Consider the following 15,439-nt stretch of genomic DNA (forward strand, 5'->3'; position numbering starts at 1 on the left):
TATAGTAATGTTGTCCTGTGTTGGGGAAAAGAATGGCTGTGATGTGTTGGAGGGATTTGTGCTCAGGGCGGGGAGATGAGCAGGCTGTCACGTCTCCCTTTCTCGAGTGCTTGTTTTTAGAACACTGTGGCAGCCACTCTGAGGAATGCAGTGAACTGGGCCACCTGTTTGAATTCTTATTTTAGCCAACAGAACCGTCTGAAACTCCAGTCTGCCCACCTCCCCTGAGCATTTCCCCTGGTCCTTCTCTGTGGTTTCTCCAGGTCTTTTAAGTTTGAAACGCATATGGATAACTCAGCACAGAGTCAGATTTATGTGAAGTGTTAGAGAGACCACCGCTTTTAAGGGTAGTGCTTTTCCCAGAGCCATCACTCACAGGAAAACCTAAGAACGGAGACGTGTTATAATTTGTCTTATGGGCTTTCTTAATACACTATGTCACAAATGTGTGCATCAATCCTTGCTTTTGCCCATGCAGTACACGTATTGTGTTTGGATGAGGACATCATTCCTGCTAGAGTTAGCCTCCAGTAACCGTCTCAGGTAGAAAAACGTCAATATCATTGGTATAACTGTGCTATGAATGCAAATTGCAGTAAACCTAGTCTATAAATATATTTATAGCATCTTCTCGTGCTAGCCTACATTGTTATGCCTTTAAGCAGTCACTGGATTGCCTGGATCAATTGTCAATAAACAAGTAGTTCACGGTGTGCTGTGTTTTTTAAGCCAACTGGTAATTGATGGGAATTTGTGTTTGGAATGATGGGGATTGGTGAGTCTTAAATACATTTATTATCAGTGAACCAGTCCAATAATTGTCTTTTTATTGTCCCTGGTTTGTACTATTAGTGCATCAGCAATAATGTTTTTAAAGGACCAGTGTGACATATATATCTTTCAGATGGGTTTATGCTTTATTTGTGTCTTAACCTTTCTGACCTATGATCAGCACCTGTGTTTGTGTGTGTGTCTGTGTGTGTGTGTGTGTTTGTGTGTGTGTGTGTGTGGTTGTGCGAGCGTGTGTGTGTGTGTGTGTTTGTGTGCATGAGTACTCTTGCGCAAGTGTGAGGTTGTGTGTGCGAGCGTGCATGCGTGTGTCTGCGTGCGTATGTGTGGGTGTGTGTGTGTGAATGCTTGCGCGTGTGTATAGGATGTGTAGGAGGTGGTATGGTGGAATCTGCTACACATGGTAAAGGAATCTGTCGTGTGGTCAGAGGGTCAGCCCTGGTTTGAGGGGATAACCCTCACAAAAGAGGTTACAGCAGATAAAACATATCTGTCTCTGTCACCCACGCATGGGATGGCAGGGCAGAGGTTAAAACTCAGCACATTCTCTTTTCACGCTTCACTAAATGAAGTAAACCAAGTGGCAGTTTGGTTTGCCACCTTTAAGCAGTCATTGGTCTTGCAGTCTTGTGGAATGCCTGTGGCTTGCAGCTAGATTACGGGTTTGACATTGCTTTGGCTTCGAATGCATTATTAGAATGCGTGACACACTCACGCGATAATCATTCTGTGCTGGTTTTGAATGTGCAACATTTCAGCCCTTTTCAATTTATTCTTAAAAATGAGCGCACAAGCCACACCATGCTGGTAGAAGAGCTACAGGCCCTCTTGTTTTTCTTGTACTCTGCACTAATTATTCAATGAAAGCCGTTCATTAAACAGTTAACTCAGTTTACATGGTTACTTGGGTCTGGATCGGGTGCTGATTTATTGGTGAAAACAAAAACCAGTCGAGCATGTGGCTCTCCATGATCAGGGCTGAAGCAGATACAACAGTAGATACTCAGTGTAGTAGCTACATTAGTGAGTTACAGAAACCTGCTGATCACTCAGCAGGATTGGCTCGGGCTGAATCTGAACCAACCCCCAAAAGCAGTCATCAGTCACTGAGTGAGCGTGGTTCACTGCACAGACACTGACACTGCCACCACTGTCAGGTCAGCAGCCATGACACAATAACCAACTGACTACAGTCAGACCTACTATGGAGAGTCGCAGGAAAAGCAATCGATAAGCTTGGAGTGGATGTGGCGGAGCAGCTGATTGGCTTTGTCATATGTCAGGTTACACATGCTGCTGATGAATGATGACTGTGAATCTGTGTGCTGCAGCTTTTCAGAGAGCAAGAGGTGGGCAAATCTTAGGCCACACTGTTTGATATTGCTGTGGAGACCTGGACCATGGAAATGCCATTGGGATTATCTATTTATGCCAACTGGGACATATTTGATCCAAATACTTTCCATTAGAACAATGAATGGAACCAAGTGAGCGCTCAATTATTATTAGCATAGCATCAAAGGAGCTTAAACTGTTTTAGTGGTATCAAAATATCTTTTGTACAGTGAGCTTTCGGTTAATTACAAAAATATGGCATTCTAAAATTAGCCGACTTTTGAGTCAGTAGTTTCCACTGACAATATTGTTATTGATACCAGTAGCTACATATACTTTACTTGAGGAATGGCATGCTCTACAACAAAAGACAACTGCTGTTTGTCAGTTACTGGCTTACATTGGAACAGGGTCCTTGACAGATTTTGAATAAACAGGGTGTGTATTGGCACAGTGTTTGGAATATGCTCGTAAAATGTCAGTCAGTGCAAACCTGCCGTTGATATTAGGCCAATAGGTTTTTTTCTGTAAACTGGATTACAAAAAAATCATTCCTGTTTTAGAGACAAATGTGAAATGCTCCATAATTTTCTGTTTTGCTGCTGTCAAAATTACATCAAATTTGCTGTTGATTTAAAATTATTTCCATACCTTTTGATACTTTTATAGTTTTCATTCATTTACTCATAATAATGGTGGGAATGAGATATTTTATCACAATCAAAGTACAGTCTATTAAAGAAGAGGCCCACACATCCAGTCGAGCGGCGACTGGCAAGGCACCGTGAACAAATATTTACAGTGTATACGCCGTACATTTCAACCAAAAATATGTACCATGTCTATCTCACAGTATGCGGTGTGTTTTAATGGAATGGTTCTTTAGTGTATCAAGCCTTTCTTCTGAATGGGAAGTTCCTTTAATGTTGTCGTTCTTTCATTTCCTGTAATTTGCTTTTTGAACCCTGCCAGAGGAACATGTGGTGTGACCGTCTTTAACAACCGAGAATGCGGTCGTCACCCCTCCTCTCTTCGGGAGTGCTACCTCTTCAAGGCATCAACTTGAGAAACAGGCGCGCGCGCACACACACACACACACAGACACACGCACTCACGTTATAAACTGCAGCTGCTTTTGCTGCATTCTGGAATTTTCAGGCCTGCCCTGTTGGCCAGAGCTCATACTTCCTAACTGGCGTTGTGTGGGGGTAGCAGGGGGGCTTGTTTTCAGGGCTAGCGAGCGGTCGCACTGCTTTCTAAGCGTGGGAAAGAGGCTCCACTCGAGCTCTCCACGCTGGAGCGGAGCTGGGCGATACACAGTCTCTTCTCAACTTTTCTTCTGTTTGAAAGCACCGGCTTTTTGCTCTTTTTTGAGTCTTGTCGTTTTTTTGTTTACAAGAAAGGAAGGGAGGGAAGTTTCCCTGCCTGCTGTGTGGCAATGGGCAGTATCTGAGGAGAACTTCTCCAGGCTGCAGACATGTACCCATCCGGGAGCGAGGAGTCTGATGTGGTAAGTCTCGCGGCAGGAATGCACCGTGGAGCACGCCGACACGGCAGCCAGCCTGCAGGACACAAGCGCTCGGTCCAGACAAAAGAGTTTTCCAGAAAGGGTGGGATCGCACGCTTCCTACTTTTTCTGATAACTTTCCGAAAGCATGCCGACTCTCCCCCCCGAGTAGCTCTCCTCGCCAGACGGATGGCTGCATTGCACGGGAGGAATTGTAACGACATCTTGCCGTAATCCTTGTGAGCAGAATGCACCAAGCCATGCGGCACTAGCCACTCAGAGCCATCGTTCCCTGCGTGTCTCGGAGAGAGGAAATAAACAGCCACTTTCACAGCGTGGTGAATACAGGGCCGGGTTTGAGTCAGTGCGGTGTTCGACTTTATCTGTGTGTTAAAGTTTTATCAGCTTGTGTCTTTTTCACTTCCCTGTGTCTCTGCCACATGAGGCCTTTTGTGTAGGGTTATTGTCTCAAAGGATGAAAATCTACAGCAGTATAGTGTCATGACTTAGTTACTGTTACTGCACTGTCAGTGGCTGGAATTCTTAAAGTTTTCATGAGATTAAAAATCATTGGATTAAAAAATACATATACATTTCTGAAACACTTCTTATCTAGCTCTGGGAAAAGTGCATGGCTAATCACTGCTAAAACGTTGGTGGTGTTTGTGCTGAGGGCTTAAATGTTATATTTTCAGTTTACAGTAATTGGGCATTACATTTGCATTTGCATATGTATGTTTTCACTGTATACTGTATATATTTAAAAGTTTCTCCTGCCCTTTTGTGGGAAAACAATATTGAGTCTATTTAGCAACAGGAGCTTTGCAGATATAGTATACACATAGTACAGCCTGGCATTTTGGTGGAGAGACAATTCACAGACATTCTGTTGAAAGCATATGCCACTGAAAGCCTGTCGGACGATGACAGACGGTCAGAGACGTCTGCCGTGAGACCGTTTGATTCACCCTGCGTCCTTCCTCCTGCATGATTTAAGCCCTGGATGTGCGAGAAGCCGCAATGGCAGAGTGCAAGCTCAGGGGCTAATGTCCAGGAGCCGCAGTGCCGCGCAGCTGTTAGCGCTCTTAACACCTGAAACCTCCACTTTCTGTTTGGATAGTGATTTCAGGTTCTGTAAGCATTTTGGGACATGGGTTGTTGTGATGAAAATGTGTTGACACTTGAGGAATTTAAATTGCCCTTGCCTGCCTTAACGCAATTAGATTCAACCAGTTCTGCAGTTGCGTCACAGAATGGTTTTAACTACAGCTTGATGGGAGAGGTGACATGACAGACTATTATAAACACTGTTTAATATTTTTGAACCCCTTTCCAAAAACAGCCAGAATCTTTGAATAAACAGCTATCTTGGGTGTGTGACAGATGGTGCTGTCTGTCTTCTCTCTCTAGCTGACTCCTGTGTGTATGTGTGTGAGTGTGTATGTGCATGCGCGTGTGTCAGTCTGTGTGTAAATGTGCATGCATGTGTATGTGTCAGTATGTCTGCGTGTGTGCGTACACGTGTGTGCGTGTTGGTGTGTGTGTGTGTGTGTGTGTGTGTGTGTGGAGCCGGCTCTGCATTAATGCGTGCTCATCCATTAGTGACTGGAGAATTGCTGGCCAGCTGTCATTTTGCACAGTGGGGCTGGCTTCTTACCCACAGTGTAGCACAGCTCCATTGCTGTGACATTCAAAGCGCAGACAGAGGGACAAACAAAGGCAAATAAAATGAATTTCATTTAGAACTGATGAACGGTTGATGTGTACATGCTGAGCAGCGTGTAGCAGCTAATAGAGGAGTGCCTGACAGGGCTTTGAATTGGATCCAGAGGAAGAGGAGAGCATGCTACTGCAGTTTACGCTTGCATCCTCTTTGGACTGAGACACAAGATTCATTGCTGAATGGAGCCGGACCGTGAAGCCCTATCTCTGTTTTATTAGTATGCATATTGCTGGTGCCACAGCAAGTTCCACATGGCTGTATATCTTGTGAGGGCGTTTGTTGTTTCGGCCTGGCTCAGGCGCACTTGTCTCTGGTACGGTAGGTCACATTGAGGCAGGCTGGTCAGTGCTACCTGTTGGCCCTGTGGTGTTAGAATAGCAGACTGTGTGAATGTTAGGTCTGTATATTCCACCAAGGCTAAACGGGAGCTCTTGCTCATGAAACAGGCCTAGAAGAAGAAGGGCCCTGACTCAGTGGTGCTGAATCGTAATCACTTCTCATGTCACTCAGGACAGAATCCCGCTCGTCTCTTACTTGTCTGGTCAAACCGAGGAACGACGCTTAAAGGGGCCACATTGATGAGCTTAGGCTTTACCCTCCTTTCTCATGGGTCAGAGGTCGCCGTGGAGCTGAAGGAGTTGATTCTGCTGAGACACCTGAGGTGCTGGAGATGTAATTGGATCAATCAGGAGGCTTGTGCTTGCAGCCCTCAGTAATGACACCGCGGATATCTGCAGAACCGCAATCGCCCGAGCCGGATTCAGCAAGGCCTCTTCCCGCCCCAAGAGGCTGATGTAATTGGATGTTTATATGATTTCATGCTTCGTTAATAACAGCTAAAGCATAGACAAATCCTCCGTCTTTTGACCCGTCTCTCATTAGTCAACATCAAGCAGACCAGACCGAAGCAGAGTGCTGACAAATATTAATGCAAAAATACAAATCTCTATCTCTTCCTTTCAGCTAGTCTGGGCCAAATGACCAGTTTTCTGTGTGCACATTCTTGTAGGTAATAAAAGTCTACTATCCAGTATAGTATCCGTATCTATGTATAAAATGACACTCAGTCAAAAGTGTTGATTTCATCCTTAACACTTTTCACTGTTCAAGCTTTTGAAATCTTTGGACTTTGAATGTTTGACAGCTCATCATTGATACCTACCCAGATTAGAGTGCATGTTTGCTAGGTGTAGTGCAACAGATGTTGTAGACAAGTTGTTGATATTGTATCGAGCTTCCATATCTGACAGGTATCAATACAGCTGGTGCATGTAGCAAACATAAATTACTGATTTAAATGCATGTAATTACATAATTATTTTAGCATTCAGATTGAATGTAGCCAGCATGTGAGTAACTGGCCAAAATCAAAATTTTGGACTTCTAACGGTCAAGAGAGGAATAGCAGCAACAAACAACCACAACACTGTTTATCCCTCCCCCTTCTCTGTAGTTGCCGTTGAAACACCATTGGCTGTGGCAATTAGAACCAATTTTCAACCAATGAGCTTGAATTATTGTACAGTTATACAATGTTTTGGTACAGAGTGTCGGGCCGTCAACTATATATTTTGAAACCCGAATTTAAGGACTATAAACACAGGCAGAGGGTCAGTCAACATGTCAGTGAGCCTTTTTCAATGATAGGAAGGCATTTACAATGGTCTTGTAACAATATTTAAACACAAAAATCTTACCTGTTGTACCTTTGAGATTGGACATAAAATCCATACTAGGGTAATAACAGCAAAAGAAAAGGTTAATCTGAAATACCAAATAGCATGCTTGATACACGTAAAATAATGATAGAAATGTGAAAATCATGATGTGAAAATCAATCAATAAAAAACGTAGCAATTTATTTTCTTTCTTAAATGAGAAACATGGACCTAAATCTTACATTGGGAGATAAATAATTCTTGCTTCTGACCTTGAGCCTTCAGGCCGGTGGATATGTCTCACAGTGACACAATCTCTCCAGCATCGGTGGGACTGACAGCAGGCCGGTCCATCTCCTCAATGGGATGCACTTATCTAATATGCTGAGGGGCGTGTGCTGGCATGGAGAATGCAAGGCAAACACTTTCCTGTGGTGGAGTGTCACCTTCACATGTATGCAGTCAATCACAGTGGTGCCTGGGAGATCGTCACTTTTACTGGAATTCTGAACAGCAGGCTTTGATCAAATGATCAAATCCATAATGCAACACCTCACTCCTTGCTAAAGAGGCCGCTGGGAAGAATATTTCAGTAGGAGGCATGCAGTATTTTCACCGAGATGAATGGTTTGCATTCGCCTCTCATTCTCACAACGAGCGAAATGAAGCCTGCTCTACGAGAGGCACGTCATAGCACGTTGACATCCGTATCGCGTCTGGATCTCGAAGGTCCTTTTCCGCCGGCACGTCCTCTGTCTTCCTCTCCTGCATTCACCTCGCGAGTGTTGCTTTTTCTTGGGTCGGGTGCAGACAGCAGCTCAACGCACGTTTGGTAGGGCTGACATTGTGCGATAATTGAATTTCACCGCTGTGCGATTAACGGTGTGACATTGAATCGATGGCAGCCGACTCCGTGACGGCAGAGGGGGGACAAAAGCCCCGGATGGCACGCGCGGCTCGGTCCCGTTTCTGAACGTCCGCGCGTGAGTCACGTTTTCACCATCGCTCCTTTAGAGAACGGACGTGGCAGCGCGTGCGCTGGTCGGAGTGCTAAGGCTATTGGCCAAAATGCTTCTTGGCACGCTGGGGGAACTTTCACTGATAAGCTGCACTGACTTTCCCTAATCTCCCTTGGTGCCCCATACATACAGTATCGAGACTTCATCACTTTTGTACACAGTATGTGCTTCGCTGTACAGATTTTATTCTTTGAGTAAAATGTATCAAAACCTTCAGCAGTAGCGCACGGTGCAGTTGTAGCAAATTTTCTCACAATAATTGGCACATTTCTCATGCACGTTAGACTGCTGAGATTCCTGGACCACAGATTTGTCCATGTAATACAGCCCAAATTTAGATTTAGATGCGAAACATCTTCATGAGCAATGATGACTCATGAACATTTTTTATTTTTATTTTTTTAAGTGCAACAAAGCATGCATCGCAGAAGAATATATTCTACATCCTGTGCTGGATGGGAGATGAACACTGCCCTTGAACACTGACGTGCAGAGCAGGGAATTGTTCAATGTCTATAATTAGACCCAATGATTTGTGCCGTTCTAATGCGTACGCGGTCATGTGACTGCACGTCGCCAACTGCTTGGGTTTTTTCAGATTGAGAATACGGCGCTATGGTGGAATCGATAAACCTATTACGCGCCATTCCAGCCCTGACTCACCCGCAGCCCCTAAAGGCAAGACTGACTGATCTACAGATGCGGCCCCTGACTCAGAACTGTGCCTCATAAATACACCACCAGCCATGAGAGAGGATCAGGAGGCCTCCTGTGGAGAATGGACCCAAGCAGCTGAATTATTTCTCAGATACAGGTGCTAACGAGACCCATTCTGTCACTGTGCCCAATCCTGCGGTGATGTAACGCCCCTCGTCCAGGGTGAAGTGAGAATTGATCGCCTTTTGGGATTGGTCGATTGGGATTTTCTCACGTGCTGGAGGATCCCGTGTTGGTAGATTCACCAACGGAATTGGACAAAATCCCTTATGGAGAAGTTTTCCGTTATACCAAGCAGGGTGATTTTAACAGCTCTGTTTTTCCTACTTCAGCATTGTCAGATTCAATTTTGTGTGTGTGTACATGCGTGGGTGAGTGTACGTTTGCACGCGTGTGTCAGAAAGGCCTCAGAATTTGACTGGGAGATGGGCTCAGTCTCCAGTCTGGTGTCTGACTGTCATGTCTGGTTATGTGTACGTGTGAAGTCGGCCTCAGGCCTAAGTGTTCTAGCCAGGAGCTCAGACCACGCATCTTCACCACACTACCACTGTCGCTAGCCTGTTCTCTCACTCCCCACCCACTGAGTCGGGTTAGGAGTACCCCGTGCCAGCTCTCTCACAATGTGCCATGGATATCAGTAGCTCTAGGACCCCTGTCTGTGATCAGCACTCTGGTCTCTGCTTGTCACACTTGTAGCTACAGCTAGCCTGCTGACAGCAGTTGTGTTTTATCAATTCTCCCGAGAGGCAGACCCTCATCCTGGGTGACCTGGACGTCAGATTCTGCCACTTTTTCAGTTTTTTAAATTCATTTATACTATACAAAAACGTTTTAAATAAAAAAATCTGTACACTAATTCCCTGACATACAAACAAAGCAAGCTTGATACGTTTGAACATTATGCTATCGTGTCTAATCGGGTTGCTGAACACCTCGATGTGATGTTTGAATAAAGTTAAGCAACGATCACCATGAATAACCCAAGCTGTTTGAGGAACACCCGTCACCCTCACCAAAATCATTTGCTGTGGCCAGAGATTGATTTTTCAGTCAGTAATAACTTGAGCCTGCACCCACCAGTGACCCACCCTCCTGACCCCTTCACACAGCGCGCAGTGGCTGTGCATAGCTGAGGGTGTAACACTGATCGGGGAGATCAGCCGAGCAGAGGAGGGCTGGGAGTCTGTCCCCATGGTGGAGCAGTGACATTGCACAGACCCGCTCCATGCTGAGGAAGCCACATATGAGCCCCCCAGCTGTTTATACGGTGGTGATAAATAGGGTCTGCTCAAACGCCATGCCCCCATCCCTGGTGTGAGAGAACAGGGGGGTAAACGGGGCAGTAGCCTTGTTCCCCCTGGGGCTTTTAGTGAAAACGACTTCCTACCCTTGTTCCGGTCCCTGCGGGCAGCTCTCAGCAGGATGGAGCGGGTCGGCTTTACGGAGAGCACGGTCATACGTGGTGTGAGGAAATTAAACGCTGTCCTTATTGATCTTGAACAGAGAGTCTCAGGCGGGGCGGAGCATACATCCGCCCTCCTCTGCAGTACGTAGCAGCGATCTCCTCGGGCGTGTACTGTATCGTTTCAGGTGTGTTTTTAGAGTTCTCTTGAAGTATTGGTGTGTGCAGCGTCCTGGGCTGATGTACCCTTTGCTCGGTGTCGGAGGTGCAGGAATCTGAGGTCTTTGAAGCCCTGCTCCAGGATGGCTGAGGGTGTGGACACGGTTCCACAGGTAGAAAGTAGGTGGAGTCGGACAAGGCTGTTCATTATCACAGTGGTTCCCAAACCTGTTTCTGGTGCTCTACCATCCTGACCAACCAGGTTTTCATTTGAACCATAATTTGGCACACCCAATTCTACTTATTAGCAGCTTCAACGGCATCTCTAGCTGTTGAATGAGGTGTGCTTTGTTGGAGTTGGAGTGAAAAGTTTCAGGACAGTAGATCTCCAGTAACAGGGTTTGGGCCACTGCATTATCTGGAGCTAGCTCTATGGGCCAGCAGGTACAGCTTCTCTCCCCAAACTGGGGCGATCTCCGTCGTAATGAAACTGTGGCATTGATATCTAATAATATACAGTGCTAATTACACTGCCCTCTTTTAATGCTCAGTTAGTGGATCACGGTGTGACAGTTAAAATCGGTCACAGTACTGACCTAAGAGGAGAAAGTAGAGCAGGCTTGATCCTCCTTATTAAGGAGAGAACCCCCTCCAGCCTAGCCCAGCCTGGTCACAACGTGGGGAGAGAGGGGGTCTGAGGAGGTGAGGGAGAGGATCCACCAGATGCTCTGCTCACACAAGCTTGAGCATGTATTTGGCTCTCAAGCACCTTACGCTCATTTAAAAGCTGAATTCAATTCTGTTCATTATTTAAATGTTAGTGTAGGTGGTAATCTGAGTGTCAATTTAACATAACATAACATAATGGCCATTCAGACCAGCAATGCTCACCCACCACTAAAGTAGCAGTCCTCACTCCTGGTCCTGGAGAGCCGCAGGGTGTGCTGGCTTTTGTTGTTACTCAGCACTTAATTGATCAATTAAAGCAGTTAATTGCACAGTTAACTCACCTCACGTGGTTTCTTGGGTCTGAATTGGTTGCTGGTAATTTGGTGAAAACAAAAGCCAGCACACCTTGCGGCTCTCCAGGACCAGGAAATGAAGACCACTGCACTAATGTGTACTACTGATTATTTTGCCTAAATGCTAAATAGTACCTTGCACCGAAAATGTGTACATTTTCCAAGCACAGGCGTTTGTCAGTTGTGGTAGGACTGACAGGGTATGGGTGGAGAAATGGCTGCAGTAGAAGCCCATGTAAACCTTTTCAGAGCCTCTCTAGGGCAGATTCTATCAGACAGCACAGCATTGCTCTGCTTCTCCCCAATCTCACATTTGCAGCGTCTTTATTGCCGGAAATGTCTGATTCAGCATTATTCCCCCAGCTTGTGAGCTGAAGTGAGATCAGTGACACATCAGTAAGCCTGAATTACTTTCACATTCATCCACAAGCTTTATTGATTTGTGTAGTGTAGCAGTTCTACACACATTTTACGCGAGTTACAGGTTCTCATATCAGAAGCATAGAATGTATAATCGAGCAATCATGCAAATGCAAAGTAGTTTTTGAATATGCATTGGTTGCGGCGTGTAGCTGGACTGTAAATAGACCAAAGGCAGCGGGAGTTGTTCTGAACGGAGATGTGCAGACTGAGATCAGATCCATCACGTCAGACGAAAGAAGGAAAGAGACAATTAGGTGTGAGAAACAGGGGCTATTTTCAGCCCCTCAGTCTCCCATGTTTTTCCTCTCTCTCCCCCTGGTGACGTGGGAAGAGGGGGATTTTCACAGAGATACGGCGGACCCTCTGATCTGAGCATGTGCGGAGAGTGGAGATGCACTGAGCATGCCCGCTGTATCCCTGGAGAGAGGAGAAATGCTCTCAACTTTGAACAGGCTGTCAGGACAGGACAGAACCAGACCCTCATTCAGGAAATAACGTGTGTGTGTGTGTGTGTGTGTGCGTGCATGCCAGCTATTGCATGTGTGTGCATTTGTTTGTGTGTGTCTGTGTGTAAGATTGTGCGTGTGTGCCTGTGTGTGTTAGATGGTGTGTGTGTGTGTCTGATGTAACTGGTGTCTCAGGTCCTGGAAGGTCTGTAAAGCGTGCACTGCAGCAAATACAGGACATCGGAAGGCAGGTGGAGGGATCGTTAAGAGCACACGAGAGAGAACGAGGAAGTGAATAAGAGCGAGAGCAGAAAGTGAGAGAGAGAGAGAGAATGTGTGTGAGACAGGGAGGGAGGGAGAAGAAGAGTCCAGGAGAGAGAGAGAGAGAGAGAGGCTGAATGAGAGAGTCTGAGATAGATAGACAGAGTGAGTGAGTGAGAGTCTCAGATAGTGATACAGAGAGAGAGAGAGAAAGACTGAGTGAGAGTCTCAGATTGAGGGAGAGTGAAAGAGAGAGAGTTTGAGATAGAGAGAGACAGAGTGAGTGAGAGTCTGAGATAGAGATAGAATGAAATATAGAGTCTGAGCTAGAGATACAGAGAGAGAGAGAGAGAGAGAGAGAGAGAGAGAGATACAGAGAGCGAGAGAGGGTTGGGGGAGAGGAGGAGGTGGGATGGGTGGTTAGGGGGGCTGGCGGTCACGGTACCTGAGTAGCAGGAGGAGCGGTGCAGGAGTCTAGCAGGGAGCAGCTTGTTTCTCCCGCTCTTCCCTTCCTGAGACAGAGACAGAGAGAGAGAGAGAGAGAGAGAGAGAGAGAGAGCCTGGCAGCCCGGCCGTGGAGAGCGGGATGAGGAGGGAGGGAGAGGCCGCCCAGCGCGGGCTGGAGAGGCGGCGGAACCGGGAGCCCAGATTATGCGCCGTGCGGCGTGCACATGTCCAGAGCAGAGCAGCAGCAGGAGCAGCAGCACAGGACACGAGCAGCAGCTCCGGACACTGAGTGAGCGGCCTGGCTAATGAAGGCCACCTGGATCAGGCTACTGAAGAGAGCTAAGGGGGGGCACACCAAGAGCTCTGACTTCTGTGTAAGCAGCTATGTGTGTGTGTGTGTGTGTGTGTGTGTGTGTGTGTGTGTGTGTGTGTGTTTGTCTATCTATGCTTGTGTGTATATGTGTCTGTGTGTGTTTATGTGTGTGTGTATGTGTGTCTATGCTTGTGTGTATATGTGCGTATGTGTATGTGTCTGTGCATGCGTGTGCGTGTTTGTGTGTTTGAGTGTGTGCGCGTGTTTGTATGTGCACGTGTGTGTGGGCATATATGTGTGTGCACATGTGTGTGTCCGTATGTATATGCATGTGGGTCTCTGTAGGTGTGTGTGTCTGTCTCACCAGAGTATGTCTCTAGCGGAGAAGAGATCAGTCTTGCGTTTTTCCGCTTGATAAATGAGGATGAAAGGCAGTAATTTCTCTCTGCTTATTGTCACTTCCTCCGATCCCAGAGCCGGGCTTCTCCAGGCTTAATTGCGGCGATTAGTGTGTAATGATGTAATTTGATGAGGCCAGGAATCAGGAAACTGAGAGTTTTAGTGCAGCTTTGCACTGGCGAGGTGAAGCAGGGGCAGTGTTTGTCAGCTACGTAGCGCACAGGTACATGGAAAGGTTGGAGGTGAAGAGGAACTGTAGGAAGGGAATGGCCCGGTAGCTTTTTACTGAGCTGCCTGGGCAAGGTTATTCTTCAACACAAGGGCAAAGGAATGAGGATATAGGGCTAGGTAACTGATGAGAAGTGTCTGTGTTACAGGACACGGTTATCTCATACATTGTATGAGATAACATTGCTTTCATAACCTGTTCACCTCTCTTAGAAATTGTGTACTGTGTCTTGGGTATGACAGAGCCGAAACATAGCAGCCTGTGTGTAACTGTGTGTGTGAGATTGTGTGTGTGTGTGTAATGAAGATGATGCTGTTTTGATAATGTTACAGGGGCCGTGTACAAGACAGGGCCTGTGGTGCTTTCTTGGTGCTTTCTCTGTGCTCTCTCAGTGCTTTTTTAGTGCTCTCTCAGTGCTCCTGCTTGTTGCCAGGCGCAGCGTTTCCCTCGCACGCCTGTGCATACCGCGAGTGAGCGAGCGCGTGTCAGAGGAAGGGCCGTCTGTCACTGGACTGAAGGGCCGCCAATACCGCGTGCCAGGAGTGCTGATTTCTCTCCAGTCCTCCATTTCGGCCATTTCTGATGGCAGAAAGTGTATGCCATGCGCAATTCTTTCAATCCCCAGGCCATGTTGTTGCATTAAAACAATAATTCTGTTTTATTGCGGTAACTGTATCTAGATGGACGTTAAGGGATACTGTTTTGCTTGGAAATACTTTTTTGAATATCGGGACCAAAATTAGAAATTTAGTACATTTCAGGGACCCGAGAAATACGAATACCAGCATAGCCCAGAGGACTACAGACTCAGCAGATTCAGAGATGCTGTTCAATTAGCGGTATACTATTTCAAAATGAAAAAACACAGGAAAAACTATTTAAGGATGGAAATATAAAATGGTGTTTCTCATAATTTAAATATTGTCCTTGCAGTAAGTCTAAAATCATTCTGACGGAGTTGACGTGTTTGTGTGTGAAGGCGCTGATGTGCCAGTGACAATGCTGACATCTTGCTGATGGAGTTGACACCTAAGGAGAATTGAGGGGCATCTCATATGGGCTTTATTTATTCATGTTTATGTGTGTGTGTGCGCGTGTGCGTGTGTGTGTGTCTATCCGGCAGGGTTCGGCGGACTCCTACACCAGCCGTCCATCAGACTCGGATGTTTCTCTGGAGGAAGACAAGGAGGCGGTTCGTAGAGAGGCAGAGAGGCAGGCCCAGGCACAGCTCCAGAAAGCCAAGGTACCCCTCCCCAATCTCTCCAATCGCACCTCCCCTCTCCCGCCGTTCCCACTGGGTTCCGACTGGGTTCCCACACCTCTCACTGGGTCTTAATTGAAAGGTGTTTTTGGGTTATGCTGGGACATAAATCATAGGGTTAATGTCTCTATTTGTGCAAACACATTAATGCATGCTGCAACCTAGTGGACTGTGTATAATTCCACATGAACAAACAGCAGTGTTACTTGCTGGATATTAAGCTGTTGCCATATCCAATAGGCTCCAGCGATGTACCTGTTACAGCATACATTCAGATATTGAAACATTTTTATAATAGGCTTGGAATAGAGTTGCAGATTTGACTCTAT

General features: G+C 46.3%; 1 protein-coding gene across 4 annotated transcripts in view; it reads left to right on the forward strand.

Moving 5' to 3' along the window:
• Positions 1-15,439, forward strand: part of cacnb2a (calcium channel, voltage-dependent, beta 2a) — a 79,723-nt gene that overhangs the window by 37,677 nt on the left and 26,607 nt on the right. For 2 of the 4 annotated variants that reach the window (XM_061239152.1, XM_061239154.1), the window contains exons 1-2: positions 13,144-13,282; positions 14,973-15,092. In XM_061239152.1, the coding sequence (XP_061095136.1) occupies positions 13,214-13,282; positions 14,973-15,092 (189 nt within the window). In that variant the 5' untranslated portion in view covers positions 13,144-13,213. Of the gene's footprint in view, positions 1-13,143; positions 13,283-14,972; positions 15,093-15,439 lie in introns of those variants that run through there. The other 2 variants (XM_061239151.1, XM_061239153.1) reach the window with 1 other exon arrangement.

The sequence above is a fragment of the Conger conger genome, chromosome 4 (assembly GCF_963514075.1).
Source record: "Conger conger chromosome 4, fConCon1.1, whole genome shotgun sequence".
Classification (NCBI taxonomy): Eukaryota; Metazoa; Chordata; class Actinopteri; order Anguilliformes; family Congridae; genus Conger; species Conger conger.